Source organism: Ipomoea triloba, chromosome 7, assembly GCF_003576645.1.
Source record: "Ipomoea triloba cultivar NCNSP0323 chromosome 7, ASM357664v1".
Classification (NCBI taxonomy): Eukaryota; Viridiplantae; Streptophyta; class Magnoliopsida; order Solanales; family Convolvulaceae; genus Ipomoea; species Ipomoea triloba.
The window spans coordinates 12,703,937-12,717,983 of NC_044922.1; the positions used below are offsets into that span (position 1 = coordinate 12,703,937).

Sequence of the window (14,047 nt, forward strand, 5' to 3'; positions counted from 1 at the left end):
GATCGGCTTTTAGGCCCCAATAAAATAGAAGACGAATCCCCAATAATTGCATGATTGGAAAAGTGTGATTGTCATTCTTTTTGAAACCGGCACTTAAAAAGCATTTGCTTCCTCAGTATATTCCTTGCATTAGTCTGACCTAAACTTAATAGTCTTGGTAGATAGTAAAGGGAATTTCACCCGCTCCATTCCGACACACCCGATCACAAAATTTTTTATTATCCTATCTTCTTTTAACTGTTCTTGGCACTTAGATGATTAGGATTATATAGAACGCTTGCTTGAGGACAAGCAAGATCTAAAGTGTGGAAACTTTGATAAGTGCCAAAAACAGTCAAAATTCGGGTCATGTTTAGATGATATTTTAATGTCTCAGCACCCAATTATGATCACTTTCATGGATAAAACCTCTAATTAACATCTATTTGACAAATCCAGCTCAAGAAAAATACATTGAGTCATTTCCAAAGGAAATAGCAAAGTTTTGGGCCAAAAGAAGCAACAAACAAAGAATCCACCAAGCAGGAGGCTGCCACGCGCCATCACACTCGTGTAAGCGTGCATGGATTCATTCCAGTAAGCTGCCACGCATGGTCACACGCATGGTAGCAGGCGTGAAGCGGGACCAGTAGGGCAACAGCGGAAATTCGACTTTCGAGCAGCTATTTAAACCCTTTTCTCTTATTTTTTGGAGAGGACTCTCCCAATTTTCAGATCTGAATTTTCTTACTATTCCTTCCCCTTTGGGGAGGAAAAACACACTCAATTTCCATTAGAGTAGTATAGATCTTAGGATTGAAGATGGATTGAAGATGTAGAACTCACCATTTCTTGGGTAACACTCTCCTTCCATTGAATTGCTTATTTAGATTTGTTTTTGAAAGAAGTTTTTGCTTTGTTGTTTTGAATGACTTCTATGATTGAGTAGAGTAATTTGGGCGTGTGTGCCTTTGTTGAACTCTTGATTGTTGTTTAGAAATTGCTTTATGATTTTGAAGAAATGAAAGAGTAGGAAAGATGTTTGTATGGTTGAAGTGGTTCAAGCTTTACTTCTATTTCGGCCGGAATAGGTAGTAAACTGTGGGGAAGTGAGAGTGTGCGCGATAGTGGCCTCTCACGAGCCCAACTCACCCATATCTCCGCTCTTAGTCCGAAAGGACGAGATCCGAGAGGAGTGGTAGACTAGGTGTTCGATGAAATGCCTCAACCGAATGAGGATTGAGAGTCTGAGTGTGACGCCACTCGGTACTAATACCTTGACTCCCTTAATCGATCATGAAACTCGTTTCCTCAAATTCCCTAGGACCAATCACTCTGTTTGACTTTGGTGCACACCCCCTTTCATTTTCTTTGCATATTTAGCGTAATTTCCTTTCTACAACCCAAACTTACTTATCAAACCGAACCCTTGTAATACTTGCAACTCTTACCTTTTAACCCCGTTAATGTCAACACCTATTTGACTCCCATTCGCCATCCTTGAGAGACACGACACTCAGGGAGTCTTGACTCTTCGTTTTACCACCTTCACATTCAACCTCACCGCATTATACATCCTTCAGCTACCGTTCCTAAAGGAAACGGTAGCGAAATACATATACATTTAGCTACCGTTTCTACATGAAACGGTAGCAATGTTATTATTAAAAAAAAAAACCAAAATTCAAACAAATTAAACCAATCCCACCATTAACAATTGGACTCCAAACAAAATTCGAACACCTCCGCCGCCCATTCCACCATTAGATCGAACCGAACACCTCCGCACGCCTCTATGGACTCCGCACCGAACACCGCCTCCGCCTCCACGGCCATCGCATCCACCGCACGGACTTCGAACAAATTCGTTGCTGAACCGAACCCTACCGCCGCCGCCGCTTCACCTGATCTGCTACCGCCTCACCATTCAAACACCGCCACCGTCGCAGCCTCCACAGCCACGGCCACTGTCGCAGCCTCCACGGCCACGGCGTCCGCACCAGCCACCTCCGCCTCCCCCTCAGCGATGCCGCCGCCTCCGCCTCCGCTTCCGCACCAGCCTCCAGATCTGCATGTTAGTTTTTTTTTTTTTTTTGTTAATAATATAACTTTTTTGCTGTTGCTGTATCACTGCAAAATGGATGTTGTTAGGATTTCTGTTTCTATATATTGACTGCTGGGGATAAAAATGAGTCTATATTGCTGTTGTTGTATCACTGCAATTGTTTGGATTTTATTTTATTTGATTTTACTTGGGAAAGAGCTTCTTAAGCCCAATGCCTTACTAGTTTTGATCAATCTATTGAGATATAGACATCATTGGCAGCATTGGCAAGTGTAGGAAAGTGTAGGAACCAGACTTGGGTTTGGGTCTCTGTGAAAATATTAGAGAGAACGAGTAGGAAAGTGTAGGAAGAAGAAAGCTGTTCAATCCACAGCATTGACAGCTTATGGTGTAACCCCTCACTCATTCCAATAAGCTGTGAACCTACGTACCGGTCACGAACCGTAAGGATTTTTAAAGTATGTGTTCGGTCCCGATTGTCCTAGGGAATGAATTAGTAGGCACTATACTATTAAGCTTGAACTTCCTACGTGATTAAATTAGCCCGTAAGAGAGAAAATTTATTCCGACCCTTGTATCGCAGTATTTCGCGATATACCAAAAATTATCCGATTTTTTCAAATTAGTGACGGGATTATTTTCAAAATAATTTTGGTTTCAAAATTCTTCATATTTAAATTATTTTCCACCGAAACTATATCTGTTTTAATCCCGAACAGTCTAACCGAAGATATTTTCCCTTACCCACCACAAAAATGTGACACTTGGCAACTCCCTACACCACATGTTATTATTTAAATATTTTTGAAGATGATCAAAATGGAAACTTGATCTCCAAGTTTCTTATTTCTTACCTTATAAGAAACAATGTAGCTTGATCTCCAAGTTTCTTCATCCCTAAAGTGTTGCTATAAAAAGAGACTTGATCTCCCATTTTCTTCATTCCATACCCATTTGGCCGAAATTTAGAGAGGAAAAAGGAGAGGAAAATTCTTCATCTTCTTCCTTGAGTTCAAGAAGCTTCATAGCCAATTTCTTCACAAGATCATCATCTATTCGGTAAAATTCCATTTTTATTCGGTTAAAAGCTTTTTTTTCTTCCCTAGAACCTAGCTATTGGTTAAGATTTCTTAAAATTATTGTTATGGTGGTATGTTTTGCCTAGGGATTTTGGTGAAACAATTGAGTAAAGGAGAGGATTTAGCTATTGATGTTTAAAGGGTTTGAAGGAAAATCTAGCCTCTCAAGTTTCTTATCAAGTGGCTAGAATCCCATTAAGTGTTGATGAGAGTTTTGGTCTTCAAGGGTAAGATTTCATGTTCACTAAAATTATTATTTACCCCATATATATGTATATTGATATATGATATGATATGCTATAAAAATTATGTGTTTTGCAAAATTATGTGCATTCTGATGTTCATGTGATCACAAGTGCATTACATAATATGTGTATGATTCTCGAATTATCGAGAATTGATTTTTACGGGTCAAACCCGTGTGTTGAGTAAATGCTTGGCTTGGAATTTTGGTGTTATGTACATATATGTACTAAGAATGATATATTCTTATGGAATGAATTATTGTGGAGAAAAATATGTCTTGAGAAATTATATATTTTTGAAGAAAATGTTTATTATGAAGAAATGATATATTTTGGAAATTATATGTACATATTTAGTCTTGGAGGATAAGAATACTTGCTGCCGGTCTGAGCCGGAAATGGGCTGCGGTCCAGATTATTATGAGCACTTAGGGTTGCGGTTCTATTTGCTATTGATATGAGAACCTAGTGATGTGGTCCTATTGATTGAGTATTGGTGTGGGTTGTATCCCCAACTTGGTATTTAATCCTCCTTGACAAATATGTTATTTTGGGAAAAGTATATCTCCACATTATTTTGTTAAAGTATATTATGAGATAAATGATAAAAACCCAAGCCTATATTTTTCGGGGTGAAATGGAACTTACTTAGCTTATGCTAATTTTGGGATATACACCCCTTCGTTTTTGTGTTAAAATGATTTTTGCAGGTGAACATGAATAGGATGGAAGTGATGTTGAGATTAGTCCATTTGAGGAGTAGGCATTTGGAGGATTTTATTATTTGGAGGAAATTTTGGTTGTATAATTACTTCCTTGTATTAAGTTGGACTTTGGAGGTATTTTGATGTCGTAAGTTTAGCTTGTGCACTTAGAGTGGAGTTTGTCAAAGAGGTGATAGAATTCACTCTAGGTGTGGCGGTAACACCCATTTTCTGCCGGTTAGATGTGTAAGCTTCCGCAATATATTATTGGGATTTTGTATCAAATTTAAGATGTGAAAATTGGGGTGTTACATATGGTGACACAAACTCCTAAATTTGCACTGTCCACGCTTCCTCCAATTTCTAGGATGCATATAGATTCCCATGGTAAGATTTTCAGTGGTGGATCCTTGTGGCCGGTTTTCCTTTGTTATATACCCTATCAGTGATATCTATATTGCTTAAAAGCTAAAAGATGTCTCTTGACATATAAATGTTGAATAGGATTCCTCTAGATTTCCTAGATAGGCTTTGTAGCCATAATACTTTGTGTAATGAAGAATATTGTTGAGTTTCAATAGGGGTTTTCCACACCTTGGAACAGCTCCAATCACATTCTTTTGCTTGTTGGTTCTTCTCAACTAAGGACATAATCAGCAGCAAATCTTTAGGCAATACAATTGCTCAATATCCAGTCTACTATAAAATCACCAACATTCTAACTAGGTGAATAAACTAAAGACAATTTCAATATCTCCCAATTTTGTGGCCTTAAGAAGGCTGCAGAGTTGAGATGCTAAACAGTCTACAAAATCATATGTGTCCACCACTGACAACTGGTGACTTGAAATTGATCTGAAACAAGTTTTCATTTCATTAAGTGACTTGAGCTTTACGTGGTGCCTTGGCTTTTATATGAAGCAAGGCTTGTTTTGTAAGGTCTTTGGACTTAGGGCCTTTTATTTGGTTAGCTACTTAGGGCCTTGGCCCATTTATTTGGATAGGCTAGACTAGCCCTTGTGTTTTGCAAGGCTTGTTTTGTAAGGTCTTTGGACTTAATATTTGTGAGCCTTGGGTCACTTTTGGACCTAAGGCATTTGTAAGGCTTCGGCCTCTTAACTTTGTTAAATACAAGGATTGATGAGCTAGTATTGGCCTTGTCTCAATTTAGTTGCGATTGGGCTTATTTGAGGAGGATAAATGATGGGCAGTATGGTTCATATGGAGAGGAGAATCAGAATATTTTCCCCATTTTTTTCTTTTCCTTTTTAATTCTATCCACCCCCCTTCAATGAGGAATCTAAAAAAGACCACCTTTTCCAAATCAAATNAAGGGTAAGATTTCATGTTCACTAAAATTATTATTTACCCCATATATATGTATATTGATATATGATATGATATGCTATAAAAATTATGTGTTTTGCAAAATTATGTGCATTCTGATGTTCATGTGATCACAAGTGCATTACATAATATGTGTATGATTCTCGAATTATCGAGAATTGATTTTTACGGGTCAAACCCGTGTGTTGAGTAAATGCTTGGCTTGGAATTTTGGTGTTATGTACATATATGTACTAAGAATGATATATTCTTATGGAATGAATTATTGTGGAGAAAAATATGTCTTGAGAAATTATATATTTTTGAAGAAAATGTTTATTATGAAGAAATGATATATTTTGGAAATTATATGTACATATTTAGTCTTGGAGGATAAGAATACTTGCTGCCGGTCTGAGCCGGAAATGGGCTGCGGTCCAGATTATTATGAGCACTTAGGGTTGCGGTTCTATTTGCTATTGATATGAGAACCTAGTGATGTGGTCCTATTGATTGAGTATTGGTGTGGGTTGTATCCCCAACTTGGTATTTAATCCTCCTTGACAAATATGTTATTTTGGGAAAAGTATATCTCCACATTATTTTGTTAAAGTATATTATGAGATAAATGATAAAAACCCAAGCCTATATTTTTCGGGGTGAAATGGAACTTACTTAGCTTATGCTAATTTTGGGATATACACCCCTTCGTTTTTGTGTTAAAATGATTTTTGCAGGTGAACATGAATAGGATGGAAGTGATGTTGAGATTAGTCCATTTGAGGAGTAGGCATTTGGAGGATTTTATTATTTGGAGGAAATTTTGGTTGTATAATTACTTCCTTGTATTAAGTTGGACTTTGGAGGTATTTTGATGTCGTAAGTTTAGCTTGTGCACTTAGAGTGGAGTTTGTCAAAGAGGTGATAGAATTCACTCTAGGTGTGGCGGTAACACCCATTTTCTGCCGGTTAGATGTGTAAGCTTCCGCAATATATTATTGGGATTTTGTATCAAATTTAAGATGTGAAAATTGGGGTGTTACATATGGTGACACAAACTCCTAAATTTGCACTGTCCACGCTTCCTCCAATTTCTAGGATGCATATAGATTCCCATGGTAAGATTTTCAGTGGTGGATCCTTGTGGCCGGTTTTCCTTTGTTATATACCCTATCAGTGATATCTATATTGCTTAAAAGCTAAAAGATGTCTCTTGACATATAAATGTTGAATAGGATTCCTCTAGATTTCCTAGATAGGCTTTGTAGCCATAATACTTTGTGTAATGAAGAATATTGTTGAGTTTCAATAGGGGTTTTCCACACCTTGGAACAGCTCCAATCACATTCTTTTGCTTGTTGGTTCTTCTCAACTAAGGACATAATCAGCAGCAAATCTTTAGGCAATACAATTGCTCAATATCCAGTCTACTATAAAATCACCAACATTCTAACTAGGTGAATAAACTAAAGACAATTTCAATATCTCCCAATTTTGTGGCCTTAAGAAGGCTGCAGAGTTGAGATGCTAAACAGTCTACAAAATCATATGTGTCCACCACTGACAACTGGTGACTTGAAATTGATCTGAAACAAGTTTTCATTTCATTAAGTGACTTGAGCTTTACGTGGTGCCTTGGCTTTTATATGAAGCAAGGCTTGTTTTGTAAGGTCTTTGGACTTAGGGCCTTTTATTTGGTTAGCTACTTAGGGCCTTGGCCCATTTATTTGGATAGGCTAGACTAGCCCTTGTGTTTTGCAAGGCTTGTTTTGTAAGGTCTTTGGACTTAATATTTGTGAGCCTTGGGTCACTTTTGGACCTAAGGCATTTGTAAGGCTTCGGCCTCTTAACTTTGTTAAATACAAGGATTGATGAGCTAGTATTGGCCTTGTCTCAATTTAGTTGCGATTGGGCTTATTTGAGGAGGATAAATGATGGGCAGTATGGTTCATATGGAGAGGAGAATCAGAATATTTTCCCCATTTTTTTCTTTTCCTTTTTAATTCTATCCACCCCCCTTCAATGAGGAATCTAAAAAAGACCACCTTTTCCAAATCAAATTAAAAAAAAAAAAAAAAAGACAACTGGTGACTTGAAATCATATGTGAAAACTCGTAACTGCTACCTGATAGGATACATTAAACTCTAATATCGTTTATAAATACATCTATCACTGCGTATCCATATCTTCATATATAGTACTTAGAGTACCATTTTACGAATTGACAGATATGGATCGGAGTTGGATGTATGAAAACCGCACTACATCAGAATATGTGCAAGGGGTTCAAGGGTTTATACAATATGCTGAAGAAAATAGGAGCAAAAAGGCGGAAGATTTTATTGTTTGTCCGTGTTGCGATTGTAAGAATTTGAGAAGATATCGTAATTCTGATGAAGTCAAGGCTCATTTGATACGCCGTGGTTTTAAAGAAGGGTACAATAGATGGATATGGCATGGTGAAAGCTTACGTCCTAGTACTAGTGCAAGTAAGGAAACTCATATAAATAGTCATGAAACTCATGCTGCAAACAGTGAAAGTCAAGCAAATAGTCAAACTCATGAAGATAATGATGATGAAGATAATGATGATGATGATGAAGATAATGATCGAATAGATGAGATGATGCGTGATGTGCAAGAAGATTTTAGTGAAATGCCTCCTGAACTTAAAAGTTTTTTTGAAAATGCTGAAAAACCTTTATTCCCTGGAAGTACTAAATTTACTAAGTTATCTGCCGTGCTTAAATTATATAATTTGAAAGCAAAGAATGGATGGAGTGATAAGGGTTTCACGGAATTATTAGAACTACTAAAAGACATGCTTCCTGGTGACAATGAACTCCCCAATTCAACTTACGAAGCCAAAAAAATGTTGTGTCCATTGGGTATGGACATTGAGAGGATACATGCGTGTCCAAATGATTGTATTTTGTATTGGAAAGAATACAAAGACTTGCATGTGTGCCCAAAATGTGGAGCATCACGTTATAAAAACAAAGATTCGTGTGGGAATAAGAAAGGTCCCCCAGCCAAAGTATTATGGTATTTACCCGTAATACCAAGATTTAAACGCATGTTTTCTAATCCAATGGAGGCAAAACATTTGCAATGGCATGCTATTGGGAGAAAAGAAGATGGAAAACTTAGACATCCAGCTGATTCACCTCAATGGAGGAATATTGATAGGAGGTGGCCTGATTTTGGTACTGAAAATAGAAATCTTAGACTTGGTTTGTGTACTGATGGAATGAATCCTCATGGTAACGTGAGCAGTCGACATAATACTTGGCATGTTCTTTTAGTAGTTTATAATCTTCCACCTTAGTTGTGTATGAAAAGAAAATACATCATGTTGTCATTGTTGATATCAGGGCCTAAACAACCAGGAAATGACATTGATGTATATCTAGCGCCGCTTGTTGATGATTTAAAGATGTTGTGGAATGAAGGTGTGCCGGTGTATGATGCTTATAGTCGAAGCAGCTTTACCTTACGTGCAATGATCTTTTGCACAATTAATGATTTCCCAGCATATGGTAACCTATCAGGTTATACTACTAAAGGAGCTAAGGCATGCCCTATTTGTGAAGATGAAACTCCCAGTCTATGGTTGAGTAACAGTAAAAAGAATGTGTTCATGAGCCACAGGACATTTCTCCGTACTGGTCATCCTTATCGGAAGAAGAAAAAGCCTTTCAATGGAAAATCTGAGACTCGAGTAGCTCGTTTGCCTTTATCTGGACATGCGATTTATGAACGTGTTAAGAATGTTGCTGTTGATTTTGGCAAGACTTGTAAGACTACTCAAAAGAGTCTTTGGAAGAAGAGGTATATATTTTGGAATCTACCATATTGGGAGCATTTATCTGTTAGGCACTGTCTTGATGTTATGCATGTTGAGAAAAATGTTTGTGACAGTATTATTGGGACACTATTGAACATTCAAGGAAAGACGAAAGATGGTGTTAAGGCTAGAAAGGATATGGTTGAAATGGGAATACGGGATAAGTTAGCACCACAAGAATCAGGAAAATGAACATACTTACCTCTAGCTTGTCATACGTTATCCAAAAAGGAGAAAACAAGTTTTTGTTCCTGTTTAAATGGTGTCAAGGTTCTTTCTGGTTATTCATCAAATATTAAGAAACTTGTGTCGATGAAGGACCTTAAGTTGATTGGCATGAAGTCTCATGACTGTCATGTATTAATGCAACACATGTTACCTATTGCAATCCGAGACATCTTACCGAAACATGTTAGAGTGGCTATAACAAAACTGTGTTTCTTTTTCAATGCTATTTCCAATAAAGTTATTGATCTAGATGTGTTAGATGATCTGCAGGCTGATGTGGTTGTTACTTTGTGTCAATTTGAAATGTATTTCCCCCCATCTTTTTTTGATATTATGGTGCACTTGATTGTTCATTTGGTGAGGGGAAATTAAGATGTGTGGTCCGGTTTTTATGAGGTACATGTATCCGTTTGAAGGATATATGGGAATATTGAAAGGATATGTGAGAAACCGGTATCGACTTGAAGGGAGTATAATTGAAGGTTATGGTGCTGAAGAGGTCATTGATTTTTGTACTGAGTATTTAGCTAATGTTGAGTCTATTGGTGTTCCTAAGTCTCGTCATGAAGGAAGACTCACTGGAAAGGTACTATTGGGTACAAAACACTTCATCCACCTATGCACTTGCGAGATAAGGCACATCATCTCGTATTGCAACACCTTTCTGAGGTCCATCCATACTTGGACCAACACATGTTAGAGATAAGACAACAGAATCCTTTAAAGGGTGAAAGATGGGTGGTCATTGAACACAATCGCACATTCATAAGATAGTTCAAAGATACAGTGATGAAAGAGTTAGCTAAAGTGCCAAATACTGCTAGCGAAACCATCAAATGGTTAGCATATGGACCCGGTATACTAGTGAGCTGTTATGAAGGTTATGACATAAATGGATATACATTTTACACCAAGCGACAAGATGAAAAGAGTGTCGTGCAAAATAGTGGGGTTACACTAATAGCATTATCAAAAGATTATTCAAGTGCTAAAGATACTAAACCGATTGATGTTGCTATGTCTTATTATGGTGTGACTGAAGAAATTTGGGAACTTGATTACAAAGTGTTTAAAATTCCTCTATTCTGATATAGTTGGGTTGATAATAGAAGAGGTGTTCGGTTAGATGAATTGGGTTTTACTTTGGTTGATTTTGAACGGTTGGGTTATCATGATGAATCATTCATACTTGCATCTCAAGCAAAACAAGTGTTTTATGTTTCTAATCCTGTTGATAAGAAGTGGTCAATTGTTTTACAAGGCAAAAGATCTATTGTTGGTGTTGGTGATGTTGTGGATGAAGAAGACTATGATCATTTTGATGAAACTCCTCCATTTTCTGTTGGTGTTCAGTCTTTACCTTTAGAAGAAGATAACTTTGAAATAAGTTACATGCGTAGCGATCATGAAGAAGGATTGTGGGTTGACAATCGGACATCATGATTTTTTGGTGATGTTATTAAATAGCTTTTTTAAGAGTAGTCTTTTATTTTAGTTGAAATGCAATATAACATATTATTAAATAACAAGAGTGGATGATAACATGTTTACTAATAAATTTTTTTTTGTTTGTGCAGGTATATATAGACAACCATGACTGATCAATCTACCTCTACTCCTCCTTCAGACCCTCCTCCAGACCCTCCTGCTACTGAACACAAAAAAAGAGGGCCTACAACATGCAAAAAATTGAAAAAAAAGAGAAGTCTAGTGATCAACTTTCAATTGAGTTTGATGAGAAGAATAAGCCAATCGGAAAAAATGCTTCACCATTTGTTTCATATATTGGGACTTTGGTTCGTACTCAAGTTGATATCAACATCAAGAGTTGGCGTGTTGTAGATGAAACTCTTAAAAATATCATTTGGACAGATGTTAAGGTATATCCAATAACTTTATATTAATATATGTATATCTATAAGGTAAACTAATGTGCATGTTGATATTCAGGATCAATTTGGTATACAAGATGTTTCAAAGAAGTCTGTGGTGTTAAAAATTGCATGGTTGAGATGGAAAGACTTCAAGAGTAGATTGTTACGTGATTACGTTCACAACAAGCATCCAAGATATAACTCTCCTTCAGAGGCTTATGAGTTCATCAGTGAAGAACAATGGACAAAGTTTGTAGCAGCAACCCAAACTAAAGAGTTTAAGGTATATTTAGCTCATTTAATTATAAGTAATCCAAGTGTTTTATTAATATTAACATGTCAGTGAAATTACAGGAAAGAAGTAAAAAGGCAAGGGAAAAGCAGGCGCTAAATATGCATCCACACTTGTTAGGTTCGGGTGGGTATGCGAGGAAACAACAAGAGTGGATGAAATCAGACCCTCTATCTTCTCAGTCTTCGTGTGCGTCTATTAGCTCGTCTATAATTTCTGATGACCGCAGCTTTGATTGGCTACGAGCAAGAACAAAAAANCTATAATTTCTGATGACCGCAGCTTTGATTGGCTACGAGCAAGAACAAAAAAATCAGATGATGGAAGTTACTTTATTCCCAATGAAAAAACAAAGGAAGTGCTTCATAAAATTGTAAGTATAATATTTTTTTCAAAAAATGTAATATAATACATAATATTTATAACAATACTAATATTTTTCTTATCTTATTTGTTGGAATAGGTGGAAAAATGTGAAGAAATGAATCAAGGGACATTTGAACCAAAAAGACATCATGACATATTATCAGCAGTTCTTGGAAAGGAGGATCATCCAGGTTCTGTAAGGGGAGTTGGTTCATACTCTACCATACAAGGAGTGTTTGGTAGACCAGATCAGAAACAAAGCACATCTAGTGGGATGTACATAGCAGATGATGTCAAAAAAATGATAGATAAATACAGGCAAGATACAATAATGGAAGTGGAAGCAAAGATGCAACCCAAGATAGATAGCATGGACCAACAACTCCAGTTTCTGATGAAGAACATGTCGGGGACACATCTATTTTCACAAGGGATCTCGGCTGGAACTCCTCAAAGTGTCTACGCCCCATATGATCCACTGATTTGTGATCCACCGCCTACTCGTAGCAGTTGCCATTCAGTTGACACATATCCAGTTACAAAAATTAAGGTAATATCAAAATGTATTTCATATATCAAAATATCATTTCTTGTTAGATTAAGATTAACACACACTTTTTTTTTAATAATAGAGTCCAAAAAAGTGTTCACTATCAGTATGTCCCGATGGCACACCCTTTGTTGTTGCAAAGGGAATGGCTTACCCAACTACAGACGGGATTATGGTGCATCATAAACCATTGTTCCCTAATTGTGTCAAAGTTTTGGTTGATGAAGTGATTGATGGTGGAGATCGATTTAATCTTCCCATTCCAACTCAGGAGTTTGTCACTGTAGCAGATATCGTTGGTAATTTTGCACAATGGCCTGTGCATTTAGTCATTTTGGATGAGGTATGCATTCTTATATTTAGTTATTAAGTTAGTTTTCGCTATTTATATTTAAAATGGTAGTAAAATTATAATTTTATATTTGTAGAATTTATCAAAAGAAAAAAAGAAAATGAAAGATGAAAGTTGTGATTTATCTGCTACTGGTACACGACCTCTCATTGTGGATGATGATGCCTTAAAGCACTTGGGGGACAATTGCAAGTATTTAGTGAGTTTTGTTGACAAGCGTTCCACTTGATAAAGACTATATTGATTTGGAGATAGATAAGTCAATCTTCCATCATCAAAATACGACTTCTATTTTTGTGTCGATGGATGATATAAAGGATTTGTTCACGATGAATTGGCTTAGCGTCTCAATCATACAAGTGTTCATTTTGTAAGTTTCTTTAATTATTCTTGAGTTTTATATATATATTTGTTTGTTATATTATTTATCGAAATTTCTTATTATTTCTTAATTTTTCAGATTTCTTCATCAGTTATGCAATGAGTTTCAAGTCACGTCAATTGGGTTTGCTTGTCCGACTCAGATCTCAAAGGATATGCATAAACGAAATGTCCCCTCTATTACTAAATATTTTATCAACGTCATGGAGCAGAACAAAGATAAGGAATTTATTTTAGCACCATATCATGCAGAGTAAGAAAATTGTTTCTTTTACTTTACTAATATAACTTAATAACTTTATTTGAAGTATTAGATATTAAATTTTTAACATATATGTGTGTTTTTTAAATGTAGTTCTCATTGGTTACTTTTGGTGATTTCTATACGCAAAAGAAGGGTATATGTCTTGGATCCCTTGCCTTGTAATCGCGACATCGCTGAAGTTAAAGCCTCTCTGAATTTGTAAGTAAATACATTATATATTATTACTATAAGTATTTTAACTTTCATTATATTGTTTATAAATTTTTATGTATGTTTATAATTAATGTAGGGCATTTCGCTCTGTTCCTACGAATGGACGGAGTAAGACCATCAACTGGATACAATGCAAAGTATGTATAAAAATTGAATTTAAGCTTTAGTGTGATACTTTGAATTACAATAAATTGTTTAAATTAATAAAATAAATATGTATTTTATAGTGCCCGATACAACCGGGAGGTGTTGAGTGTGGATATTATGTCATGCGATACAT

At 36.3% G+C, this 14,047-nt stretch overlaps 1 protein-coding gene across 1 annotated transcript; it reads left to right on the forward strand.

The window, feature by feature from the left end:
- The first annotated feature begins 7,629 nt into the window (after positions 1 to 7,629).
- Positions 7,630 to 10,917, forward strand: LOC116024158. Its single transcript, XM_031265059.1, has 7 exons — positions 7,630 to 8,662; positions 8,774 to 9,230; positions 9,321 to 9,387; positions 9,517 to 9,753; positions 9,848 to 10,060; positions 10,249 to 10,493; positions 10,569 to 10,917. The coding sequence occupies exons 1-7, from the start codon at positions 7,630 to 7,632 to the stop codon at positions 10,915 to 10,917; spliced, it is 2,601 nt and encodes an 866-aa protein (XP_031120919.1).
- The last annotated feature ends 3,130 nt before the right edge of the window (positions 10,918 to 14,047 follow it).